Consider the following 26,960-nt stretch of genomic DNA (forward strand, 5'->3'; position numbering starts at 1 on the left):
TTTCAAACTTTGGCAGCACTTTTCTCCCTGACTGTACTGAATTTAGTAATATTTTTTTAGGCTATTGGATAGGAAATTTAATAAGGATTCCAAAAATGTGGTTAAAACTGTCATTTTCACACTACAAGTGGGTTTTACAGGCGATTTTGTCCTTGACTGTCCTTTCAAACTATGTTTCTGTTAGTTCCATTTTTGACACTGTTTTTCTAAATGACTGAATTCAATTTGGTAGTTTTTTTTAGGTTAGTGGATAGGAAATTTAATGAGGATTTCAAAAATGTGCTTAAAACTGTCATTTTCACACCACAAATGGATGGAGGCGATTTTGTCCTTGACTGTCCTTTCAAACTGTGTTTCTAACAATTCAAACTTTGACACCATTTTTCACCATGACTGTACCGATATGTTTTTTGTTTTTTTTGGCTATTAAATAGGAAATTTAATGAGGATTCCAAAAATGTACTTAAATCAAACATTTTCTGACTAGGAGAGGGTTTTACCAGCTATTTTGTCCCTGACTGTCCTTCCGAATGTTGTTTCTTTTAGTTCAAAATTTGACACTGCTTTTCTCCCAGACTGTATCACATTTTATACGGTTTTTCCAAGTAACTGAATAGGAAATTTAACGAGGATTCCAAAAATGTGCTTAAAACTGTCATTTTCTCATTCCAAGTGGGTTTTACAGGCGATTTTGTCTCTGACTGTCCTTTCAAACTGTGTTTCTGGCAGTTCAAACTTCAGTGTCCCAAAAAAGTCACATTTGTCACCTTAATTTTCTAAACAAAATGCTTGCAGAATCTTGATTGATTTGACAGAATTTCCAGGTGATTCTCCTCCACTGAACTCAATTATTGTTATTACACAATTATTATTTGTCAAAAAGGTTTGGTTAAGGACAATTTTCAGCATTCATGCAAGTGTGTCTATATGCACATCATTAAAAAACTTATTGCTAGTTAAACCAAATTAGTTTGGTCACGCATGACAGAGAGTTATCATCATGTGGTCTGTGTTGTTTATTAGCGTTTTATGGTCACTTTCAACTCTGGCAGATGAAAATTTCTATTTTGATTTAACCAAATCACTAACCAATCAAAATAGAATTATCAGTTTTGTATGTAGCAAAAGTGGTACATTTTTCAGGGCAAAAGCAAGAAATATTCTAAATTTATTTGGTTTCCAGCTGCCTTCACGGTGTATAAAAGGTTGTCTACCAGTGGATACAAAATGGCGTTAATGTCAGAACCAGACTTGTCTGCACTATCCCCACACATTAACCACAACGAACATTTACTATTTATGGTTGATTTCAATTGCAGCAAAACTCAACAGTTTCTGCAAATGGTATTTAAAGTTCTTAAAATCAGCTCTCAATTAAAATTAAATGTGGTAAATCCAAAACCGACCATAGGAAAACCGTGTAACTGACAGAGAAAGATAATTGCATGCGTGGGACAAAGACAGTAAACAAAAAAATACCAAGTAGGCCATATTTTCAGTGCGCTGTTGCCAAAATCCAATATCGTCGTACTGAAAATATGGCCTACTTGGTATTTTTTTCGTTTACTGTCTTTGTCCCACGCATGCAATTATCTACGTTTCTCTGTCAGTTACACGGTTTTCTTATGGTCGGTTTTGGATTTACCACATCTGTATACATTTCCTCAGGCTGAAGCCAATAAATTATTCGCCAATCCTTACAAATGGATCATGGACTATGGAACCATAAAGGACAACCTTAACGAATTTCTGAATTACTCTCTTTTAGTGGACAGTGATTTCAATTTGCTCTTATACGTTGACAGAAACGTAGAAATATCTGTGGTAAAACTGTTCAAAACCCACAAAAAGTCTCAAAATGTAAAAATAGAAAATTACGCTCAATGGACCCCGGAATACGGTCTGGTTTATGACACTTCAAGCAGGTTAAGGCGCAGAAAAACTTTAAATGTAACTTTAAACGCCTGTTTAGTGATCACTAACAACGATTCGTTAAACCATCTTACTGACAAAAGGTACGTCCTAAAATCCACCCATTTTGATTGAGCGGAAAATAGCTATAATTTCAGAGATAAACATATAGACAGCATTGCCAAAGTGAACTATGTCTTAGTGGAAACGGTGGCAGCTATTTATAACATAAGCTTGAATTTTTCCGTGGTGGACACATGGGGATACAAAGATAACCACTCTCAATGGAGTGGAATGATGGGGGAATTGACTAGAAAAGATGCTGATATTGGAGGTATACAAGGAAATAGTCAAACGTGGATAAATCTTGATTTAGGAGTTTTTTGATTTCTATCATAGATGGCACCACCTACCGAGAGAGTTTTTTTTTCTGTCTAGTGTACGTAAAGTCATGTGTTTCCTTTTTCCAGGAACATCATTATTTCTGCTAAAAGAACGCGTTGACCTAATCGAGTACATTGCAATGATATCACCCACACGGTCAAAATTTGTTTTTCGACAGCCGAAATTGCCTTACGTCACCAACGTTTACACCTTACCGTTTGACAGCAAAGTGTGGTACTCTACCGTAATTCTAACGGTTCTGATGGCGCTAGCTTTGTACGGTCTGATGAAGTGGGAACACGCAAAAAATCACTTTTTGTTGGAAAAGGTCAGCCAGTCTCAACCATTTAAACGTCACGTAAAAAAGTTGGTGGGTTTTAGAGTTTGGCCGGTAGGGGGCGCCAAAATCAAACAGAACTGAGAGATTCCATTAAAGATGTCGCTTTTGTCACAATAGGAGCTGTGTGTCAGCAAAGTGCCTCAGCGTTACCTTACAGGTTAAAATGTTAGAAAAACTCAAAAAAAAGTCAAAAATGTTTGTTTTTTAGTGTGCCTGGACGATTTGCCACTTTGATTTTATTCATCACATTAATGTTTATGTACGTGTGCTACTCGGCCAATATAGTGGCATTATTGCAGACATCGTCAAACAGTATCAAAACTCTGGAAGACCTTTTAAGCTCCCGAATTCCTTTAGGAGTAGACGACACGGTTTTCAATCACTTTTTCTTTACTGTGAGTGTCTAGTTTTGATAGTGAAATTATTTCGTATTTTTGCGCAGACTACTACAGAACCAACCAGGAAGGCAATCTACCAAAAAAAGGTGGCGCCACCGGGCAAAAAACCCAACTTTATGCCCATCGAAGATGGTATAAAACGGATGAGACAAGGCCTGTTTGCTTTCCATATGGAAACTGGGTCCGGATACAAATTAGTTGGGGAAACTTTTGAGGAAGCGGAAAAGTGTGGATTACAGGAAATTCAGTTTTTACAAGTGGTCGATCCGTGGTTGGCGATTCAGAAAAACTCTTCCTACGAAGAACACTTGAAAATCGGGTATAGAGTGTAAAAAAAAAAATTATTTTCATTTGGTAAGTACATTTGGGTTTTTAAGGCTGAGACTTTTGCACGAAACTGGGATTCAACAAAGAGAAAACAATCTAATTTATACGAAAAAACCGACGTGCTCTAGCAAAGGAAATACGTTTTTTAGTGTAGAACTTATGGACTGTTATTCACCTTTAGTAATACTTGCCGCAGGAGTAGTAGTATCCTTTGCTGTATTTTTAATCGAATTTCTTATTTATCGCTTTAGTTGCTTTAATTAATTACAAAATACTCTGTCACTGTAGAAAATTATTTGTAATTTGGTGAGTCAAGATGTCATTAATCTCAGTAATAGCCATCTAGATCTCCTTTTTAAATAGCAGGCCATGAAGACACAAAATTTGACGTTTGATTAAACGCCCTCTCGCGGATAAATTATCCAATCTGTCAAAAGATGAATATTTTCATGGTAATAGTGAATAGTTTATGTGATTGGTCAGTATGGTGGTTCACAAACTAGGAACAGTGTTGTAAAATTTACGCAAATAGGTTCTGAGTTTGTTTTTTCTACTCTAGTTATGGAGCTTTGACTAATTATCTACATTTTCTGTGCTTTCAAAGAAGTGGACTACTATGTGAGACACCCTGTATATTACTACGTCGTTCAAACGATAATCTGACAGTTATCATGTAACTGGAACCAAACACAACTGAGGTTAAGCAAATAGTGAAAATGTCAAAATTTGATCCAGAAAAATGGATCGAACGCTTCAAAAAAATACCACTAATAGACCAGTTGCTGTTTTCCAAATCTGACCAAAATCAAAAACTAAAAGCTTGTTTTGGTTTCGTTTACGGGTTTTGTTTGGGACTGATTTTCCACAGATTCGTCCTGTCAGAACTGAGTTTCAGCGAGGACATTTCGTTTTGGTTGGCCCTCACCATTTGTCTCGTGTTGGGGTGAGTGAAAGGTTTACTAAAAAAACAAACTAATTAAAATCGCAAATTTCCAGTTTAGGTTTAGCGTTATCCACGCAGGTTAGATGCATCACTCTGCTGTCGTTTCCCAGTTTTGGCGGTAAGGTTGGCAGAAGTGTACTGAAAGCGATGGTTATTACTTTGGTAATAGCGGGACCGGTGAAAAATATCACCGACAATAGTAAAGAAGTGGTAAGTGGGGTTTTGTAAAAATAAGTCCATGAAATTATGTGTAATATAGGTTCGAGTTTTTTCGTGTACTGCCAGTTTACAGTTTAATTTAACCAAAAGCAGATTCAGTTTGATGTTTAAGCCCTTTGCGGAAGCCATTTTTGGTATTAAAACCGAAATTAACGAAGTTAAAGACACGATCAGGTAAATTACAAACTAACTATGCTTGTCCTCCAAAAGATTAATTATTGACAGTGACAGCTGGTTTGATCGGGATAAACGTCAGCTAGTCAAAATGGCGACTGGAGGACAAACATTATTTAGTTAAAGCAGCATGTCATTGGCAGCTTTCAGCTTGTTACTTTTTCTTCGACTCAACCAGAATTAATTTGTAGATCAATAAGGGATGTTTCCGCTCCCATAACTGGTGAAATTGAAGGTGAAGAAGCAATGAGAAAACTTAAGGAACAAAACGATTATCTGGACGAAATGACTGATAAGATCAATACACTGAAAAACAGCAATGAATCCAATAAAGGTGATCTATAAATGACAAATCTAGACAAACATTTTTACTGTTTTTTTAGGTGCAGAAATAGAAGCGGCAATATACGAGAAACATTACATAAAAAAAGTGGAAGAACGCTGTCTGGATCAGTTTGCAAAAGCCGCCCTTAAATGCAGGAAAATGTTTGAAAGTGGTTACGACAAGTGTTACGAAACCGTAACGTGGTTCGCGGCCTGGTTACTTTGTTGGCCGATGAAATTGGATTTTGTCTGTAACATTGCTGAAGCTTTAGGTGGTACCGGAAGGTTTTTACAGTAAAAATTGTTCTGACTTGTACAGCCATTATAACTATGTAATTTAGGTGTGACCCATCCAAACATATCGATTCAGGATTTGGGCAAGGTTACAGCTATCTAAAACAGTCTAGAATGAGTTTGACTCAGAATTTTAAGGACGTTAAACTGCAATACAAAATTGGTATTTTTTTTTTAAACACCTGGTATAATTACAACATAATAATTATTAAGGAAAAATGAAACAAATCAGAGATTTACGTGACGCCAGAGATACTTCGGTGGCTATTTTGAAACAGGTTAAAGGCAAACAAGTGATTTTGTACAGCATTTTCAATATTATCAAAAGACTGTTAGCGTTCATATTCTTGAGGATTATACTGAACTGTCAAGATTACGAAGAGAAATACTTGAAAGATCTCGAATTCGATAATATCTACGTTACAAAGTGAGTGTGTGAAGTTTTGAAAAATTCCAATGTAAAAAAAATAGGTATTTTCGAAAAATTGACGCTCGAAGAAAAGCGTCAGGAAAACCGACGTTGTTGCCTTTGAAAAAAGTCGAACGCACTCTTTTGATTGATCCTGTAACGTTGAAACCCTTGAAATCCGAAAGACAGCACATTGTGAAGGAATCTTTTCTGTTGATGCTGGAAATGTTAACGGCGAGCACTTTTATGTTGTTGGATTCGTTGTTTTATGAAGCGCTCGACTTGATTAGGAGACACGCTAAAATCGATTATTTGACAACGGGAAAACACGACTTGTTGTTGCAAATTAAAGGTTTGTTTGTTAAAAAGTGCAAAAATAATAAAACATTGCTTTCTGGACGCTCCTCCAAGTTTGCAGAACCAATTTCACGTCACGATGACGTAATTTAATCAAACAGATTTTGGCCAACTGTCAAATTACGTCATCGTGACGTCAAGTTCTGGATGGAGGATCAAAATGAATAAAATAATTTACACATCGTTTAGAAGTCAAATTGCCGGAAGATTGCGACACTAACTCTCTAATTTTGATTTGAATTAGATCTTTCGGTAACGTGACATTTCTACTATATATGGTATACAGGGTGATCCAAAGACAATTTCAAGGGCTACAAATTGGTATATTGAACCACACTGTAACTGTCAAGATAACAGAGTTATGGGCTGTCACGGTAAAAACTGTCAAAATCAAACTTTACTACAAACAACTCAGTTTTAATAATAAATAACTCAGTTATTCGACGTTTTAGGTAAAAACGCTATACAGGGTGGTCAAATGAGAATTTCAAGGGCTACAAATTGCTATATTGAACCACCCTATAATTGTCAAAATAATCGAGTTATTGACAATACAATGGAGTAGTTTTTGTAAAAAAATACCAAATATGAATCTTGTAGATATTTGCGTCTACTTTATTTCTACATACTCCAGTAGTATACAGGGTGTCTCAAATTTGAGCAACAAACCAAACTTATATTTTTTTATTCGATTTTTGGAATCTACGTCAAATTCTAGGCCTACTTGATGTAAAATGTTTGTATCGATATTCAATTGTTTTTGCTCTAGCAGCCTTACTTTGATCACCTTCGCCAAATTTTGCTGCACTTTTCCAGAAAATCGTCCATAACTCGCTTATTTGATACACCCTGTATAAAACCACCGTATAACAAAAGAAAGCTAATGAATATCACGTGATGTTGAACGGGCAGGGCTAAGTTGTCCCGTTTAGCAGCTAGAGGGCGTCAAAGTTGACTCTCGTTTTTTGGAGTTTTTGCTCAATATCTCAGGAACGTTTCTGGTTAGAGGTCTGAAATTTTTTGCACAAATGCACCTCGATGGGATGCAACTTTTACCTTCCATACACTCTTTTGGTACCATGCACCGTTTGACCTAGAAAAATTAAAAACTAGAATTGTCAAGAATTTTCAAAGGTAGACCTTCTGATTTTTTTTTAAAACATTTTTTATTTTTAAAATTAACCTCAACTGCTTAAATACCTTCAGGGTAATAGTACAAAAATGACGTAAAGTGTCATTTGTCAAAATGTCATTTTGCAAGGGTGCCACGCCCTAAAGTGTCAAAATTGACATAATTCCAAGGTCATCTCTGAAACGGTGCCAGTTAGAGCAAAATGCACGTCAGATTTGTGTTCCCCAGGTGCAAATTAGTTAAAAAAATCACTTTGATTAAGAAAAATCCAAAATGGTCGCCGTTAGTATAGTAGGCCCAAAAAATCACTAATTTAGATTAAATTTCGGTGCACTTTTCCAGAAAATAGTCCATAACTCGCTTATTTGATACACCCTGTATAAAACCACCGTATAACAAAAGAAAGCTAATGGACGGGGCTATCACGTGATGTTGAACGGGCAGGACTAAGTTGTCCCGTTTAGCAGCTAGAGGGCGTCAAAGTTGACTCTCGCTTTTTTGGAGTTTTTGCTCAATATCTCAGGAACGTTTCTGGTTAGAGGTCTGAAATTTTTATCACAAATGCACCTTGATGGGATGCAACTTTTACCTTCTATACACTTTTTTGGTACCATGCACCGTTTGACCTGGAGAAATTAAAAACTAGAATTGTCAAGAATTTTCAAAGGAACCGACCTTCTGATTTTTTTTTTTAAATTTTTTATTTTTAAAATTAACCTCAACTGCTTAAATACCTTCAGGTTATTAGTACAAAAATGACGTAAAGTGTCATTTGTCAAAATCATTTTGCAAGGGTGCCACGCCCTAAAGTGTCAAAATTGACATAATTCCAAGGTCATCTCTGAAACGGTGCCAGTTAGAGCAAAATGCACGTCAGATTTGTGTTCCCCAGGTGCAAATTAGTTAAAAAAAAATCACTTTGATTAAGAAAAATCCAAAATGGTCGCCGTTTGTATAGTAGGCCCAAAAAATCACTAATTTAGATTAAATTTCGGTGCACTTTTCCAGAAAATAGTCCATAACTCGCTTATTTGATACACCCTGTATAAAACCATTGTATAACAAAAGAAAGCTAATGGACGGGGCTATCACGTGATGTTGAACGGGCAGGGCTAAGTTGTCCCGTTTAGCAGCCAGAGGGCGTCAAAGTTGACTCTCGTTTTTTTGCTCAATATCTCAGGAACGTTTCAGTTTAGAGGTCTGAAGTTTTTACCACAAATGCACCTCGATGGGATGCTTATGTATGGGATGGGAGAAATAAATTACATTTTCCGGATATTTTACAAAAAGTTGATTTATTATTGATGAGAAACAAGTCTGGGGCAATATAAGTAAAATTCCCCTTTTATTATGTTACAAGACTTAATAATAAGTATTGTTACTCCTCTTACACTTATAATTCTTTAAACATAATTCAACAATTAGTCCACCCTGTACAGTACAAATCACTAACAAAAATGGTTCTAGGTACTGGAATGATTGCTGCCCTTTTACGGTCTTTGGTGAAAGGTTTCAACGTGAAGAAACGCATTAAAATTGAGCGCAGCAACGAGCAATGCTTACCCAGACCTTCAAAATTGCCCAAATCATACGTTTTCAAGATATTCGGCACTTATTTGAGTATTTGGTTGATGTTGTGGGTGCAAACCTACACTCAAAGAACCCGAAGGCTGATATGTTCGTATTTTTTCCGAAAAAGGGAAAAAACCCGAGTTTTGTTTTTGTATAATCAAACTTTGAAGAGACGAATCGGTTTTCGCAAGTATGATCAACTCAAATTGATGATCAAACTGGTTTGTCACACTTTGTCTGATTGAAGGCATATGAAGAGAAACTTGGACAGAAAAGCGCGGGAACGCCGCCTGGAAGAAAACTACAATGTATTTCAAATTATGACGCTGAAATATCCAAAGCAATGTGGATGGTTGAAGCTTTTTACGGTGGCAAGAAGAAAGTGTCTGGTAAAAAGTAACTAAACCGTAAGTAAACTCAGTCAAAAGGTAAATTTGCAGGTTTGCGAAGAACCAGAACCAAGAAAATCAAACGATTTCACTGAATGTCCCAACGAGGGTTGTCATTTTCTGTATTGCCAGGAATGCTGGAAAGATATGGGAGAAAAATGTTTAGTTTGCAGTGCGGAAAGCGATCCGGATGATGTCACAGAAGACGATGACGATTTAATTGATTCTTCTTCTATTTTAAATGATTAATATTGCTTTGTTGAACTTTTTGTCAAGAAACTTTACAGTACAGTTTGAAAAATGCAAATAAGTTGATAAATCTGTAATGGAACACTCTGTACATTTTCTTCCGATTCCAAAAATATAAACTGATGTTGACACATGTCAATTCAAATTAACAGTGTTAAGTGTGTGTGTTAACAGTGTTTAAAAATGACATTTTCCGGATCACATGACTGTTGTTGACAAGCTTCAACTTAACTTTACGGAGTTGCCAGCTGTGAATTTAAATTGTCACAATCAGAAAACGTGGTTTTACAATTTCAGCTTTCCCAACTGTTTAACGGCCATTTTTTAGACTTTTTTTAGGTAAAAGTTGACATTCTCCGTCATTAAGACACCAAATGTCACGATAACGCAATTTGAAAGTTGGTCAATATATTGTTTTAATAAACTATCTCATCGTGACGTCAAATTTGCTCTGCACACTGAAGCTGTCTAAATACAGGTGTGGTAAATCCAACAGCGACCATAGGAAAACCGTGTAACGGACAGAGAAACGTAGGTAATTGCATGCGCGGGAGAAAGACAGAAAACGAAAAAAATATCAAGTAGGCCATATTTTAAGCGCGCTGTTGCCAAACGCCGTAAGTAAGTTTGTCGAGGGTATTGAATACTTACGGCGTTTGGCAACAGCGCGCTCAAAATATGGCCTACTTGATATTTTTTTCGTTTTCTGTCTTTCTCCCGCGCATGCAATTACCTACGTTTCTCTGTCACACTTTTTCTGCAGCTCCTTTACTGGCCCTAATTTTGTTACCTAAACGTAACGTAAATTGCGAATTATTGGAGGTTAGGTACTACCCATCCCAAAATTGGCCTAAACTACAGTACTCATAGTCTTTTCTCTATGACAGTACTTTCGTGACTTCTACACTAACAACATCATGGCTCCAGTACAAAAACCTCAAAAATCCTTCGACAAAGACTTTTCTGACACTATCCACGAACCCAGAGAATTGTTGATCCGGACAAGCACCGATTTACGGAAATTCATCGTGAAAAAGGTTTGGACGGTGAATGCAACAAAAAGAGTGAGAAATTACTTCAGCCAACAACAAAGTTTAGCCAAACGACGAAGATTAAATGGCCAACCAGGAAATCTAGGCAGGCAACAAGAAAGTGCAAACAGAAATTGCAGTCCTGAAGAAATCCAGACCCTCTTCCGAGAAAGTTTTAAGTTTTAATTCCTGTGAGTGTTAATTTGTCTACGATGATGATTTTTTTTTGACCAAAACTACTAACAGTTCTGCCATCGATGTAAAAAAGAATTAAAATTATTGCTTGATTTGGTAAAGTGGAATTTTGTGTTTTTTGACCTTTGCAGGCACCCTAATTTCCCATGAACTTGATTAGTCAGCCTAAAATACCCAAATACAAGAAAACAAAAATGTTGTTCTTAGAAATCACTGATGCAATAACGAAAAATATTGCACTATAAATCATATTTCTGCCTTTAAAACTTTATAAACAAACAAATTCAGTAAAAGTTGTATTCCAGCCAAAATATTTTTGTAGAATGTGTCATTAAAATATTCCTCACTGTAAGTCCTATATTATACAGGGTTTTTTTTTGCTTTGCTCTGCTATAATAATAGTCAAAATTTGATGACCAAATTGTTTATGTGGATTTGATAAAACTAAATAATTTGCCCGAACGTTTTCTTATCATAATTGTTGTTCTGGGGGTCAAGAAAAGTGAATTACAAGTCGATCCTGGGTGGTTTAAACTTCCCCACTTATTAGTGAAACGCGTGTCAATCGCATAATATTGTACTTTATAAACTGATTGGAGCATGTGCTGGAGATCAGTTTCAGTTGAAATTTCAATCTGAAAACCCTTCAGCATTAGAAGAAAGAAAAAATGACTAAAGTAATGATGTACGTTTTATTTCTTAGTTTGACAGTTTCCAGTTGGGTGCGATGTTTTCCGGTCAGTTCTTCAGATACGATCAAAAACAGTCATTATACCCTGGAACAATCCACTCTATCGTACAATAGTGACGATGTCCAGTATCTGGAAATCATTTTGGGGGAGGCCAATAAGGAAGAAATGAAAGTTAGTGTTCCAGTGAAACTAGCCAGAAGTAATAGGAAAGTTAATTGTGTTGGTTCCGTACTGTTTATGGCTATGTGCTACTAGTGATGATCTCAAAAACCTTTAATTACTCAAAAGTATTACGATTTATTTATATTTTTATTTAGTATAACAATTTTTGTAATAAAAATGTTTCTAATTTTATTTTCACTCTGTTTTAATGGGTAAGTTGTTATTTATTATTTGTGCTACTGATTAAATAGTGGAATGTTGTTTTAGATTTTTGTTGTTTGTATTTCAACCATATACAGGTGTGGTAAATCCAAAATCGTGTAACGGACAGAGAAACGTAGATAATTGCATGCGTGGGACAAAGACAGAAAACGAAAAAAATATCAAGTAGGCCATATTTTCAGCGCGCTGTTGCCAAAATCCACCCCGTCGACAAAATTAATTTTGTCAACAGCGCCATGAAAATATGGCCTACTTGATATTTTTTTCGTTTACTGATGCCTTTCTCCCGCGCATGCAATTATCTACGTTTCTCTGTCAGTTATACGGTTTTGGATTTACCACGCCTGTATAATCAAAAACCGTTGACGTGACTAATCACAGTGCTACAATAAACATTTTCTGTGATTTGCTGTCTTAAAACAATAATAGAAAACTATTACAAAAATCAATGCACTAGACAAAAATGAAAATAAACATTGTAAGTGACCTGCGTCAATATGTGCCAAAACGGAAGTGACGTCATTCAATTGGCGTTTCAAGTTATTATTATAAATAATACGACACTGTCATTTCATATTTACGAAACTGTGCTAAATTTCTAACCAAAATATGCCAAAATCAACGTAAACAAACGGAGAAATGACAGCTGGAATGCCCGAAACTGTTTTCATAACTGATCACCAGAGGGATGAGTATCTCTTATTTTGAAACGCCAATAGTTGGTCACGTGACCACTTTAAAAGGAAGTTTGATTGAATTCTTGTGATCAACTGTCAAGTGACGTCACATCCGTTTTGGAAGACTGACACATGTCAGACAAGTTGACTTTCATCTTTGTCTTTGATTGATTATTGCCATATAGTTCTCTCTGTCTTATCGTTGCAACTTAACTACCAAAACTAGAAATTTAAAAATCAAAAATTGTCTTTTTACCACAAAACTAAATAAAACGAGCTCTTCCATGTTATCTAACGAATAATTATGTTTATGAGGTACTATTATAGCCTACTATAGAATTAATGGAAAACGACCCCAGACTTGGCCTAAAATTTTGTTTATTTAAACTTATAATCTCATTAAATAAATAGGTTTCGGTCTAACTAACCCGTTATTGGGAATTTAATTACCTAATTGATAAGCGTGGTAAATTTATGGGCTTTTGATAACATAGTGGTTTGGCTAAATCATCACCCTAAGTAGCATAAGTAAATTTGATGGTTTTACAACCAAACCTAGGCTGATAGAGATAATTAAGATTTGACTATAACAAAGCAAAACTCAATTTACAAAAGTGTTTTGACACAAAAATCGGTTTATTTGGAGTAATAACTAATGACTACTTAGCGAGTTCTCAACGTATTAAATTTTCTGAACAAAGCTCTATTTTGCTGAACGAAAAGGACCTTTGACATCTGTTGCCTACTTTATCAATCTTTTGGCACGAATTTTTCTCCATCTCCAGAAACGATAAATCATTAACGATTTAGGCTGATGAAATGTTAGAACACTATGACATCAACCCAACTAATTGACCTGTATTTTGTTTACGAAGGAGACAGTCGCACATTTTTATTAATTGTCCGGAAGCGACCTTCCTGATCGAATCAGAAACTTGTTTGAAACCGAAAAAAAGACAGAAATTTCACTTACTTCCAGACAAAAAATCCCCGGACTTGTCGTGAATTTCGTAAATCTCGTCCAGGCATCGCAAAAACTTGGATGTCTAGAAAAAAAAACGTTATTTTTTTGTAATACAAGAAAAATACTAACCTCTGGAATATCTTTGCGACGCCGAAGAAACATTACCAGCAACATTTTCGGTGGTAAATAATACATATTTGGTATGGCATTCTTGTTACTATGAACTAAATCGATGTAGTAAAATATGAATTGTTGACACTCAGCGGAAAAATCCGGTCCATTAGAGAAGGAAATCCTAAAAACGAGTTTCATTATTACTGACTTAATGGTCCACATGTGCAGTTTGTCATCACTAAAATTCTACACATCCCAGCTAGCAAAACTACTGTTTGTTTAAATGATTCTAAAGCAGCCCAGCCCAGAACCTTCAATGTGCTCTTTAAACTGTTCTGAAACCCGCTAAATGCCCCAGAGGCTTTCAAAACATTATAGAAGCACCGAAAGCTTCCAAAACAATGTTTAGAAACTTCCAAATGCTCTTGAACTAGTCTAGAAGCTTTCAAAACAGTTTAAAGGCTTCCATTTGATTCTAGAGCGGTTTGAAAGGTTCCAACAATTTCTAGAACAATCTAAGATTTCTAATTGCTTCTAAATAAGTGCAACATCTTCAGTATATGCTTTTTAAACTGTCCAAAAACCTTCTAATTGCTCCTGAAGCAGCGTAGAAGCTTCCTAAAGCCTTTGGAACAGTCTAAATGCTCTTCAATTAGTCTAGAAACTTTTAAAACATTTCGAAACAATCTGAAAGCTTTCCGTATACTTCTAAAGCAGTTTGGAAGCTTTCAACAAGTTCTAGAACCCTCTAAGATTTTCAATTTCTTCTAAAGCAGTAAAAAACGTTCAATATGCTTTTTAAACTGTCAAATAACCTTCTAAATGCTCCTGAAGTAGTCTGAAAAGATTTCAGAAGCTTCCAAAACACTATAGAAGCACCAAAAACTTCCAAAACAATGTTTGGAAGCTTCCAAATGCTCCTGAACTAGTCTAGAAGCTTTCAAAAGATTTCAAAACAGTTTAATGGCTTCCGTATGGTTCTAGAGCAGTTTGAAAGTTTCCAACAATTTCTAGAACCCTCTAAGATTTCTAATTACTTCTAAATCAGTCCAAAACCTTTAATATGCTTTTTAAACTGTCCAAAAACCTTTTAAATGGTCTTGAAGAAGCGTAGAAGCTTCCTAAAGCCTTTGGAACAGTCTAAAAGCTTCCAAATGCTCTTCAATTAGTCTAGAAACTTTTAAAACATTTCGAAACAATCTGAAAGCTTTCCGTATACTTCTAGAGCAGTTTGGAAGCTTTCAACAATTTCTAGAACCCTCTAAGATTTTCAATTTCTTCTAAAGCAGTCAAAAACGTTCAATATGCTTTTTAAACTGTCAAATAACCTTCTAAATGCTCCTGAAGAAGTCTGAAAAGATTTCAGAAGCTTCCAAAACACTATAGAAGCACCAAAAACTTCCAAAACAATGTTTGGAAGCTTCCAAATGCTCCTGAACTAGTCCAGAAGCTTTCAAAAGATTTCAAAACAGTTTAATGGCTTCCGTATGGTTCTAGAGCAGTTTGAAAGTTTCCAACAATTTCTAGAACCCTCTAAGATTTCTAATTGCTTCTAAATCAGTCCAAAACCTTTAATATGGTTTTTAAACTGTCCAAAAACCTTGTAAATGGTCTTGAAGAAGCGTAGAAGCTTCCTAAAGCCTTTGGAACAGTCTAAAAGCTTCCAAATGCTCTTCAATTAGTCTAGAAACTTTTAAAACATTTCGAAACAATCTGAAAGCTTTCCGTATACTTCTAAAGCAGTTTGGAAGCTTTCAACAAGTTCTAGAACCCTCTAAGATTTTCAATTTCTTCTAAAGCAGTCAAAAACGTTCAGTATGCTTTTTAAACTGTCCAATAACCTTCTAAATGCTCCTGAAGAAGTCTAAAAAGATTTCAGAAAATTCCAAAACACTATAGAAGCACCAAAACAATGTTTGGAAGCTTCCAAATGCTCCTGAACTAGTCTAGAAGCTTTCAAAAGATTTCAAAACAGTTTAATGGCTTCTGTATGGTTCTAGAGCAGTTTGAAAGTTTCCAACACTTTCTAGAACCCTCTAAGATTTTCAATTGCTTCTAAAGCAGTCCAAAACCTTCAATATGCTTTTTAAACTGTCCAATAACCTTCTAAATGCTCCTGAAGCTTTCTAAAGCTTTTGAAACACTCTAAAAGCTTCCAAATGCTCTTCAATTAGTCTAGAAACTTTTAAAACATTTCGAAACAGTCTGAAAGCTTTCCGTATACTTCTAGAGCAGTTTGGAAGCTTTCAACAATTTCTAGAACCCTCTAAGATTTTCAATTTCTTCTAAAGCAGTCAAAAACGTTAAATATGCATTTTAAACTGTCAAATAACCTTCTAAATGCACCTGAAGTAGTCTGAAAAGATTTCAGAAGCTTCCAAAACACTATAGAAGCACCAAAAACTTCCAAAGCAATGTTTGGAAGCTTCCAAATGCTCCTGAACTAGTCTAGAAGCTTTCAAAAGATTTCAAAACAGTTTAATGGCTTCCGTATGGTTCTAGAGCAGTTTGAAAGTTTCCAACACTTTCTAGAACCCTCTAAGATTTCCAATTGCTTCTAAAGCAGTCCAAAACCTTCAATATGCTTTTTAAACTGTCCAATAACCTTCTAAATGCTCCTGAAGCTTTCTAAAGCTTTTGAAACACTCTAAAAGCTTCCAAATGCTCTTCAATTAGTCTAGAAACTTTTAAAACATTTCGAAACAATCTGAAAGCTTTCCGTATACTTCTAGAGCAGTTTGGAAGTTTTCAACAATTTCTAGAACCCTCTAAGATTTTCAATTTCTTCTTGAGCAGTCAAAAACGTTCAATATGCTTTTTAAACTGTCAAATAACCTTCTAAATGCACCTGAAGTAGTCTGAAAAATTTCAGAAGCTTCCAAAACACTATAGAAGCACCAAAAACTTCCAAAAGAATGTTTAGAAGCTTCCAAATGCTCCTGAACTAGTCCAGAAGCTTTCAAAAGATTTCAAAACAGTTTAATGGCTTCCGTATGGTTCTAGAGCAGTTTGAAAGTTTCCAACAATTTCTAGAACCCTCTAAGATTTCTAATTGCTTTAAAATCAGTCCAAAACCTTCTCTATGCTTTTCAAACTGTCCATTAACCTTCTAATTGCTCCTGAAGTAGTCTGAAAAATTTCAGAAGCTTCCAAAACATTATAGAAGAACCGAAAGCTTCCAAAACAATGTTTAGAAGCTTCCAAATGTTCCTGAAACAACTTAGAAGCTTTTAAATGCTTTTCAACTAATCTAGAAGCTTTCAAAAAATTTCAAAACAGTTTAATGGCTTCCGTATGATTCTAGAGCAGTTTGAAAGTTTCCAACAATTTCTAGAACCCTCTAAGATTTCTAATTGCTTCTAAATCAGTCCAAAACCTTTAATATGCTTTTCAAACTGTCCAAAAACCTTGTAAATGCTCCTGAAGCTTCCTAAAGCCTTTGAAACACTCTAAAAGCTTTCAAATGCTTTTCAACTAGTCTAGAAAATATTTAGAAACAGTCTGAAAGCTTTCAGAGCAGTGTGAAGGTTTAAATGAGAGTTTGGGACTTAAATAACGTCTTTTAGTCGTATTTTGACGTTATTAATCATTGTTTGCTATCTGGGATGTACACTTAAAGCATTAAAGTGTAAAAAACTAACTTTTGCTCTATTAAAAGTTCTAGACTGGGTGCAAAAATCAATTTTTCCGTTTTCTTGAGCAAACTTTTCAATGCTGCATAGACGTGAGAAGTCAGTTTCCCTACACTTGCCAGGGAACACAACTGGCTAAAAACGTGGGAAATCGTCGTTTTTTCGGGTTCTAGCAGGCCAGTACGCAGTACTAGCGTAAGGAACTGCACCGCTTTATCAACCACCGAATCTGTCATGCTCAGCGCACGCGTCAAATCAAACGTAAGCACCTTAACTTTACACGCGCCGCAGTGTGCGAGCAGTAAAATCAACAGATTCAAAACTGTTTTGACAAGTTTCTCGTTTGGATTATTTAACTCGCTTAGTAGCAGTTTTAACCAGAATTCGTCCTCGACCAGAAAAATTACGCAATTCTGATTGCTTTTCAAACAGTCGATTAGATTATTGACGAGCACAAGAGCGTTGCTCAGCGTTTCGTCGTCCAGGCTCATCATCAGTACTTGACGCATACTGGTTAGCAACTTGAAGGCGTCGTTTTGATTGCGTGGAATTTCCCGACGAAATATTTTCAACAGTAAAGTAGACAATTCTAAATTATCCACATGCCTGTCAATTAGTGCCTGAATATTGCTAAAGGGGGCTCTGCCTTGAATACGTTCAATCAAGTTGAGAACCCTAATTAAGTAAAAATGTTATTATACAGAGTATTGGATGGACAAGTAACTTACTTTATATTTTTAGGATTTTCAATCAAAATATCAATCAGCAAGTTATGTGACTGGTTGATTAATAAGGCATCTTCGAGTATGGCAAAATGTTGTGGTTCGGGGTTTTGCAACCAAAACTTAACCGCAGCCATTTTAACTTTTTCCGGAAATTTGTACAGGATCCACTTAAGCTGGATAGGGTCTATTGATAAAACGTCGTTTATCAAAGGCATAAATTCAGGCACAATTATATTCTGAATATCATCTCCTATAATCAGCTTTTTCTTCATATTTGTTTTACCTTTAAAGGAATGGAATATAAATTTAATGAAACGCACAGAAATTGTACCAAACTTACCCGCTAACGTTATGGGATATATGAATAAAAGAGACTTTAACACGTGACTATCAATGAGTATTCGATTCTTTGGCTTGTAGAGTAAGCGGCTCATTGCGATGCAAATTTCCCTGGTAGACCAAACGACTCTGTAATAAATTATGATTTTTAATGGTATTGCTTGTTAGTTTTATTGTCAAGTCCACATGTACAGGGTGTCTCATTATAAATTGATTTGAACGCAACTTACTTGAATTATACAGGATATCCCAAAAAAGTGTGATAGACCAAACTTATGTTTTTAAATGGAACACCCTGTATATTATTCAACTGTTGAATAGAGCACGTCGAGACGATTTCAACGATATACAGGTGTGGTAAATCCAAAACAGACCATAGGAAAACCGTGTAACTGACAGAGAAACGTAGATGATTGCATGCGTGAGACAAAGACAGTAAACGAAAAAAATACCAAGTAGGCCATATTTTCAGTACGCTGTTGCCAAAATCCACGCTGTAGACAAAATTAATTTTATCGACGGTATTGGATTTTGGCAACAGCGTACTGAAAATATGGCCTACTTGGTATTTTTTTCGTTTACTGTCTTTGTCCCACGCATGCAATTATCTACGTTTCTCTGTCAGTTACACGGTTTTCCTATGGTCGGTTTTGGATTTACCACACCTGTATAGTTTGTTAGATTTATCTATAATACTTTTCTCAAAAAATTAAATTTTTGAAACCACCTCTGGTTAAACGTCAATAACTCGGTTATTTGACAAGTGACAGTAAAAGTGATTAGAAATAAAATTGTAGAGGATATTTCGAGGTTTTCAAAAATACCAATAAATCAGGTGATTGAGTTCACCGTTTGGTCGCTAGTGGGCGTCAAAGTTGACCGTTAACTCAAAACCAATCAGCTGCGTAGCACTCTGGTTAAACATCAATAACTCGGTTATTTGACAAGTGACAGTAAAAGTGATTAAAAACAAAATTGTAAAGGATATTTCGAGGTTTTCAAAAATACCAATAAATCAGGTGATTGAGTTCACCGTTTAGTCGCTAGATAGCGTCGAAGTTGACCGTTAATTAAATACTTGTCAAAACCAATCAGCTGCGTAGCACTCTGGTTAAACGTCAATAACTCGGTTATTTGACAAGTGACAGTAAAAGTGATTAGAAATAAAATTGTAGAGGATATTTCGAGGTTTTCAAAAATACCAATAAATCAGGTGATTGAGTTCACCGTTTGGTCGCTAGTGGGCGTCAAAGTTGACCGTTAATTCAAAACCAATCAGCTGTATTGAGCAATTGAATGGTGGTCATTTGCAGCACTTACGGTCTAAAAGTCGTCTCGACGATCTCTATTCAACAGTTAGAATAATATACAGGGTGTTCCATTTAATAAAAAAACAGAAGTTGGGTCTGTCACACTTTTTTTGGGACATCCTGTATAATTAAATATTTAGAAGAAGAAGATATTTAGAACACAAAAGTTAAAGGGGGGGCCGTTTAAAATGAGACACCCTGTCCAGTATTTCAGCTTTTTGTACAAAAACAAAAAATACAGAATGTTCAGTAGAAGGATTTTCACCTTTTTGATAACTACAGGTTGTTGTAAAAGTAATTTTCCGATTATTTAACACCAGTACATCATCAATTTTGACGTTTGCACAAAGTAAATAACATCTTCGAAGATGTCGCAAAGAAAACGCGGTCCCCCGATGCTAACCCCCGAAGAAAGACTGGCTAAAGTGCAAAAACAACGTCGAAAATTCAAAGCTTTCGTACGTTTGGTGATGGCGAATTTGTTCTGGCTGGGCGACTTGGACGATACGTTGGGCGAAAACGTGATGCTCAACATTCAAAAATTGACCAGAAAAAAGATTAAAAAGAGCACCCTCACCACCCAGGAGAAAATCATATTGTCCAAACCGAAACAAGAACGAACTGAAGAGGACAAGCATCTGCTTAACCTGGCCATTGGAGGTTGAAATAGTTATTAAGTGTAAGAGGTTTTTGAAAAATGACATTTCCAGGTTTAAAGTGTTTTAGACGTTATCCGCCCAATGTAAAAAGTCAACTGGCAGCGGTAACTTACTTTGTTTACATCGGTCCAGATCGAATGATTGTAAAGCAAGACCATATTCCCACTGCAATGTACTTTCTGCTAGCTGGAGAAGCTGTAGTCACTGTAAAAACTTATGATAAAATGCTGAATGAATGGATTGTAGAAGAGCACGGTCAGCTAAATTATCAACAATTAAATTCACTAAAACAATAACATTTTACAGGAACTGTCGGGCCTGGAACTATGTTCGGTGAAGTAGCGCTCATCCATGGAATACCCAGAACAGCTACGATAACCACAACAATGCCCTGCGAACTGCTCATGATCAAAAAAGAAGATTTTGATATTGTACTCAAGGATACAGTGTGGAAAGCCTGGGAAGAAATTACAAAAATTATGAATAGGTCAGTGAAACGCACTATACAGGGTGGCAACTGTGGATGGTCAATCAATCAATTTAGTATTGGTACCTAAACACAATGAAATGATCCAAATCTCCATAAACGTCTAAGGCATTATCCACTGTTGGACACCCTGTATAATAAACACACTTGAATCACCGTGAACACCATCATCAGATACTCGTACTTTAAAAACTGGGACATTGTAACGAAACGAGAATGCAGCATCATCTCCAGGACCAAAAGTTACAATCCCGACGAGGTTATCCTGGGGGACAACGTGGGTTTGCCCACCTACTCCTACCTGATCATTAAAGGAACTTGCAGCGTTATCGAGCATCTTCAGGTGGTGCCTCAGTACGTTTCTGGATTCAAAAAGTACCGCTTGGTGGTGTGCGGCGAGGAACAGTGCAACATTGCTTCGTTTAGGAAAAAAGCGAAAAAATCAGGTCAGAAACGAGCCGTTTCTAAGCCAGACCCCCACAAATATCCGTCGTTAAAGTTGGGTCCGTGTTTAACGAGAAAAAAAGAACAGGAAATCGAGACTCATTTCATTAAAGTGTGCGAACTGAGCGAGGGTGCCATTTTTAACGTGGGGGAGTACTTTGAGAGAAGACGCGTCGTCGCCGACACTACCACAAACTGTCTGTTAATCCCCAGGTATTGGTTGATGAAAATGAACAAGGATAATATATGGAGTAGGGTGCAGCAATTTTTAAACAAAAACATACCGTCCACCAATAGACTATTCGACAACTGGATGAAAGAGAAACGCTTTATTGAGTACCGGAAAAAGTTGGTAAAAGACATTTTAGCCACGAGGAAAACATCCAATACTAATTGCATTCACAATGTACCCTACAGTTTACGTTTGAAGGAAAATCCAGACGCTTTTTCAAACTACTAAACGAAATGACAATAAATAAATTGGTCTCACCTTTTTGAATGATAAACTAAATGACACAACCAGAAAAACGTCTTGCAAGTGTAGTAAGGCCATTCGGACAAGTCTTCAGGCAGTTTCTCGACTTCCTCACAAATATTCTCCTTCATGCTGATGTGTTGTTCGTCCAGAAATTTTAACAGTATCAGCTCTAAGAAAATTAGAAATTTCAACATTTTTTTTACAGTATTTAAAACAGTTGACTTCTGACTGTTACGTCACATCCCTTAAGTATCTCATTTCATTAGACAAAGAACGAAAAAGAGTATGTGTTTTATAACATGAAAGTTCCATCAGTTATTTCCAGTCTAAGACCATTATGGAATTGACAGAATAATCTAAATGTTACTGAGAATCTTCTTAAAAGTACCAGAGGCCTTTACAAGTGTTTTAAACATTCCTAGAATTGTTTTAAGCTGCCAGAGACCTCTAGAACAAATTTGAAAGTATCAGAAACTTCTAAATGCTCCTCTAAGTGTTTTAAACATTCCCATAACTGTTTTAAACTGTCAGAGGCCTCTAAGACTATTGTGGAAGTTCCATAGACCTCTAAATGCTACTGAGAACCTTCTTAAAAGTGCCAGAGGCCTTTACAAGTGTTTTAAACATTCCTAGAATTGTTTTAAGCTGTCAGAGACCTCTAGAACAAATTTGAAAGTATCAGAAACTTCTAAATGCTACTGAGAACCTTCTTGAAGATGCCGGAGGGTTCTACAAGTGTTTTAACCCCACCCATAACTCTTTTAAATTGCCAGAGGCCTCCAAGACCATTTTGAAAGTTATTAAACCTCTGAATGCTACTGAGAACCTTCTTAAAAGTGCCAGAGGCGTCTAGAAGTGTTTTAAACCTTCCTAGAATTGTTTTAAGCTGCCAGAGGCCTCTAGAACAAATTTGAAGTTATCAGAAACTTCTAAATGCTACTGAGAACCTTCTTGAAGATGCCGGAGGGTTCTACAAGTGTTTTAACCCCACCCATAACTCTTTTAAATTGCCAGAGGCCTCCAAGACCATTTTGAAAGTTATTAAACCTCTGAATGCTACTGAGAACCTTCTTAAAAGTACCAGAGGCCTTTACAACGGTTTTAAACATTCCTAGAATTGTTTTAAGCTGCCAGAGACCTCTAGAACAAATTTTAAAGTATCAGAAACTTCTAAATGCTACTGAAAACCTTCTTGAAGATTCCAGAAGGTTCTACAAGTGTTTTAACCCCACCCATAACTCTTTTAAATTGCCAGAGGCCTCCAAGACCATTTTGAAAGTTATTAAACCTCTGAATGCTACTGAGAACCTTCTTAAAAGTGCCAGAGGCCTTTACAAGTGTTTTAAACATTCTTAGAATTGTTTTAAGCTACCAGAGACCTCTAGAACAAATTTGAAAGTATCAGAAACTTCTAAATGCTGCTCTAACTGTTTTAAACTGTCAGAGGCCTCTAAGACTATTGTGAACCTTCTGAAAAGTGTCAAAAGGTTCTACAAATGTCTTAGCCTCCCTCATAATTGTTTTAAATTGTCAGATGCCTCTCTGAGTGATTGTGACGTAAAAGTCAGAAGTCACTGAACATACTATACCTAAAATACTTCTGGCATCTTGTTTGACACTAGAAACGCAACAGAGATGAATAATTTTATGAACTTGATTGGTAACCTTTTCCAAAAGCGTTTTTGCTTCCGGAACATTAACCGAACCGCTTCTAGCCAACTTAAATGTTTCAAATAGTAACTTGGAATTAGCCCTCAGAATTAGCGTTAATGTTGGATTCTCCTCCTTAATACCCTTTTCAACAATTCGAATTAATCAATTTTAGCAACTTATTTTTAATTATCTTACCTCCAAACTGTAATTATCCAGTAACCGAATAGTCGTATGCATTAACCACTTACTGTATACAGAGAAAGTTTCACTTGAAAATGGATATCTGAAAGTAAGTGTGATTAATCTATTAGAATTCTTATTTTGACATACTTACCTGCGAAAAATAATAACAGTAAGCCTGGCAATATCCAAATCGGCCTGTATTCTTATGAGATTATCGATAATTTTAGCAATTTTCTCATCAACAACACAACAATCACTATCCGTCATATCATCAAGAACACGTAAAACCATGTCAACACAATACTTTGAACCTAGCGGACAGTAGTTATTGTCATAAGAGGAAACGCGAAAAATAATTTCGATAAACTCTTTATCGAGTTCCATTGTTCGGTTGGCCGATTTCATCCTTAAAAATTCAAGTTTTTTCCATTTTTTTTTACCAGTAACCTTCGTTTTACCCTGATAACAGGTTGTTCAACAAGAGAAGGGAAATGACGAATTCGTTTTTTGATTGTGGAGTGGTGCAGTTTTGTAGAACGTCCGTAACAAATTCCAGTACGCACTTAACGACTTTCAAATTCCCGTAAAACATCTTGTGCTCAGTTATTTTCAGCAAACGGGGATACACACTCCTGAAAATTAAGGATGAATAAGTGACGTCAGGATGACGCAATTTGACACATGGGTACATTGTGATTTTGACAAATTACGTCATCGTGACGTCAAAAACCCTATGCTCGCTCCATGGAGCTTGAAAACAAATGTAATGACAAAAATAAGGTTTAAACTGCTTTTAAACCACACAAACTAGCATAATCCACTAATTTTAGAACAAAATGGCATAAAACAGGGAGTTTACCCTTACCTGATGCTGCCCAGATCTGTGGGGTTGATATCTATAAGATTAGAGTAAGGAAACGTTTTCACCTGTTCCTTATCAACACTGTCTTCGTCAGTCAAGTCGTAAATAGGTATTTCACTCATACTTATTAACATTTGAGGTAATTATTAGCCCCATAAACTGGAACAACAATCCTGAAATATCTTATTTTTAAAATGGCGTCCCTCGTTTGGCTTCTAGAAGTCTTGGAACAACCAAAGCCTACTACAATTTTTTGTAGTTTGCACTGCACGTGACCAGGATTTTTGCAGATTAATGCCGTGCAATAAGGAAAACTTTAAAACTATCCAAATTACCTGCATTTTGCTTTGAAAACTGGCTTGAATTTTACTTGAGCGTGAATTTGAATTTCTCCGCAACTTGAAAAAAGAACAGTTCATGTTGACGCTGGCGCCCTCTGTTTAACTACTTGAATAACACAGAGTGACATTGACGGACGACAAACGACAGGTCATGTGTTTATTTAAATTGACCGTGACCTTAATTGGTTACAGTAAATACCACAAAAATGATAAATAATTAATTAATTAATAATTTAATCTCTTTGCCAGCGTTGAAAAGTAAAGATCCAAACTGAGTCAGGTAAAATAAATCCTCGTCTAATCCTGCAGAGCAAAGTACAAATTGATGGCGATTACACTCTACATAATTTTTATCTCATTTATTGGTAAGTACTAAGCCTGATTATTAAGTAGTACGTAAAGTACCGAATCAAAGTGATAAATGACCCACAAAACCATACTGTACAATCCTTTTGGTTGATCCAGGCAATGAGAATAAATGTAGCTGAGACATAATATTTTAGGATTATCCCTATGCCAGGAAACGGCAGAAATATCCAAACTGGAAAAGTTCTATTATGATAAATGCTTAAAAAATTCAGGAAGGACTGAACCTTTTGAAAAACTGCGTACAGACGTCTACGAAATGTACAAATACTTTCAATACGCAATCGAATATTTGCCGGAGCACAAGTCACAATTTTGCGGTGACCAGCGCAAAAATTTAGTGTACAGAGCCAACGAAATTAAGGCTGACTTGAAAGTTTGCTTGCCTACAAATGAGAAATTTTTAGCTGGTTTACTGAAGGAAAGTTTCGATGAGTTTTTGCATTTTTTGTGCCATAACAAGGGCACTTATACAACCAGTGAGTGCTTGTCTAGATCTGAAATCAGGTTGTTACTTTGTTTTTAAAGCATTTTTCAGCAGCTCTCCAACTCAACAGTGCAGACAAGTAATTGAAAACTCAAAGTCGAACGATCTGGAGAATTGCCTGAACAGAATTTTTGCTCCTACAACAAGCTATGTAACACAAAGAGAGATGTGCGAGTAAGGTTTAATTTTGTTTTATTCGATTTACAGTTGTTAACCAACAATTTTTAGTGATCTAACTGTGACGAGAAAGTGTTTTGGACAGCTTCTGGAGCAGTACTGTCCCACGTCCTTTGAAACCAAGAAATTGAACCAAAAATTCTTTGATTATGTAGCCAAACCGTGCTCTGCTTGTTCAAGCACAGTTAGTTTTGTAGCTTTAGCTTTGTTTGTGATAAACCTACTAGTCTGTTAAAGTTAAGTTTCTTATTTTAAAAAAAGTATTATTGAGAATAATTGTGAAGGCATTTTAACATAACTTTGATTGGTTAAAAGCCTTAAAAACTTCCAGATTGATTGTTGTTATTCATTTTAATTCTTTATATTTTATAGTTAGGAAGATGTACATTTTGATATTATTATTAATGTAAGGCCAAACAAATTATAGGCTAAAATACAGGGTGAATTCGTATAACGAGTCACAATGATATAAAGATAGTAATAGTTTTGTTAACTCATAAGTCTGGAATTTGCTGTAATACCTGTAAACTTAACCAACAAAACAGCCTCTACCTGCAAACAATAAAATTACATTTCTGTGACCAAGATTTCAGTGTTTTATTTGTTTCAAAAGTGTTTGGGCATAATTTCTGTATCATTTCAGTTAATTGGGAATATCTGGCTTAATTACGTTTTTGTGGTTGATTGAAAAAGCAGGATTATATCACACACACATACTTTTCATAAATTTAAATATGATGATCAATCACCACCACATAAATAATCTATGAAAAATATGTGCTTATAATTGTTAATGTTACTTTAGTCAAAAACAGTCTTTCTACCAAAAATGTGTATTTTAAAAATAGTTTTAATATGGGTCGTTATTTCAGGTAAATTTTTAAAGTTTAAAGAGCAGAGAAAATAAAAAAATCATTTTTACACACTAAAGTTAAGGTAAAATAAAGATTATTATAATTTCAGTGAAATGTGTATTAATGACACGCGATCATCCGATCCAGACGTATTATCGAAATCAATGTTATGGGATCACAGGCAAAAAACATCACTTTGAAACTCTGCAAACCAATTTTAATCGGTTGTTTAAAAAGTACACAGAAGATGGGCGGTGCCTTGAACACTGTACCGAGTACTTTTGCGCTGAACCTCGTACCGAATTAATGTACGGTGCCGCAAACCTCGAGGAATACCTTTTGGCCTGCCATTCGAAGGAAGACAGATTTCTTGGACATTTTTTGATAACGAGTTTCCAAGGACTTTTACAATTTTGGTGTTACGACGATGGAAATTATACCATTCGCAAGTATTATTGTTTTTCCTACTCGGTAATAGTATATT

At 35.8% G+C, this 26,960-nt stretch overlaps 5 protein-coding genes across 18 annotated transcripts; 4 read left to right on the forward strand and 1 right to left on the reverse strand.

Annotated features, from left to right (window-relative positions):
• The first annotated feature begins 939 nt into the window (after positions 1–939).
• LOC145733224 (ionotropic receptor 84a-like) lies at positions 940–3,743 on the forward strand. Its single transcript, XM_081985952.1, has 9 exons — positions 940–1,130; positions 1,184–1,344; positions 1,669–2,015; positions 2,070–2,245; positions 2,382–2,623; positions 2,677–2,792; positions 2,844–3,030; positions 3,078–3,352; positions 3,411–3,743. Exons 1-9 carry the CDS (start codon positions 1,001–1,003, stop codon positions 3,622–3,624), a joined length of 1,848 nt encoding a protein of 615 aa, XP_081842078.1. The 5' UTR covers positions 940–1,000; the 3' UTR covers positions 3,625–3,743.
• LOC145733221 (protein sneaky-like) lies at positions 3,647–11,770 on the forward strand. Of its 11 annotated transcripts, none has more exons than XR_014179158.1 (13): positions 3,678–4,303; positions 4,357–4,513; positions 4,563–4,696; positions 4,888–5,030; positions 5,080–5,305; positions 5,362–5,477; positions 5,528–5,741; positions 5,786–6,075; positions 8,680–8,974; positions 9,032–9,173; positions 9,225–9,953; positions 10,186–10,249; positions 10,310–11,770. XR_014179158.1 is itself a non-coding variant. In XM_081985943.1 (12 exons), the coding sequence occupies exons 2-12, from the start codon at positions 4,077–4,079 to the stop codon at positions 9,420–9,422; spliced, it is 2,142 nt and encodes a 713-aa protein (XP_081842069.1). In that variant the 5' UTR covers positions 3,647–3,812; positions 3,920–4,076; the 3' UTR covers positions 9,423–11,770. The 11 variants fall into 11 exon arrangements, 6 of the variants coding, with proteins under 6 accessions (XP_081842069.1, XP_081842072.1, XP_081842073.1 ...); XR_014179160.1 differs by having other exon boundaries at positions 9,225–9,900; XM_081985943.1 differs by having other exon boundaries at positions 3,647–3,812; positions 3,920–4,303; positions 9,225–11,770.
• On the reverse strand, positions 6,806–24,693 carry LOC145733216 (uncharacterized). Of its 3 annotated transcripts, XM_081985937.1 has the most exons (13): positions 24,587–24,693; positions 24,255–24,424; positions 23,848–24,021; positions 23,541–23,795; positions 23,402–23,489; positions 23,143–23,347; positions 21,566–21,722; positions 18,177–18,304; positions 17,840–18,119; positions 17,121–17,786; positions 13,495–13,660; positions 13,375–13,447; positions 6,806–7,173 (listed from the first exon to the last, which is right to left on the reverse strand). In XM_081985937.1, the coding sequence occupies exons 2-13, from the start codon at positions 24,383–24,385 to the stop codon at positions 7,133–7,135; spliced, it is 2,364 nt and encodes a 787-aa protein (XP_081842063.1). In that variant the 5' UTR covers positions 24,386–24,424; positions 24,587–24,693; the 3' UTR covers positions 6,806–7,132. The 3 variants fall into 3 exon arrangements, with proteins under 3 accessions (XP_081842063.1, XP_081842062.1, XP_081842064.1); XM_081985936.1 differs by lacking the exon at positions 6,806–7,173 and adding an exon at positions 7,697–7,838 and having other exon boundaries at positions 24,255–24,635; XM_081985938.1 differs by lacking the exon at positions 6,806–7,173 and adding an exon at positions 11,913–13,319 and having other exon boundaries at positions 24,255–24,635.
• On the forward strand, positions 19,799–21,564 carry LOC145733235 (uncharacterized). Its single transcript, XM_081985976.1, has 4 exons — positions 19,799–20,145; positions 20,196–20,399; positions 20,451–20,631; positions 20,806–21,564. The coding sequence occupies exons 1-4, from the start codon at positions 19,854–19,856 to the stop codon at positions 21,533–21,535; spliced, it is 1,407 nt and encodes a 468-aa protein (XP_081842102.1). The 5' UTR covers positions 19,799–19,853; the 3' UTR covers positions 21,536–21,564.
• Positions 24,694–24,770: 77 nt separating the features above from the next.
• Positions 24,771–26,209, forward strand: LOC145733257 (uncharacterized). 2 transcript variants are annotated; one of them, XM_081986020.1, is made up of 4 exons: positions 24,771–24,957; positions 25,096–25,447; positions 25,500–25,619; positions 25,674–26,209. In XM_081986020.1, exons 1-4 carry the CDS (start codon positions 24,918–24,920, stop codon positions 25,855–25,857), a joined length of 696 nt encoding a protein of 231 aa, XP_081842146.1. In that variant the 5' UTR covers positions 24,771–24,917; the 3' UTR covers positions 25,858–26,209. The 2 variants fall into 2 exon arrangements, with proteins under 2 accessions (XP_081842146.1, XP_081842145.1); XM_081986019.1 differs by having other exon boundaries at positions 25,096–25,437; positions 25,487–25,619.
• Positions 26,210–26,960: the final 751 nt, after the last annotated feature.

Source organism: Ips typographus, linkage group LG8 (assembly GCF_016097725.1).
Source record: "Ips typographus isolate SLU linkage group LG8, UJ_Ityp_2.0, whole genome shotgun sequence".
Classification (NCBI taxonomy): Eukaryota; Metazoa; Arthropoda; class Insecta; order Coleoptera; family Curculionidae; genus Ips; species Ips typographus.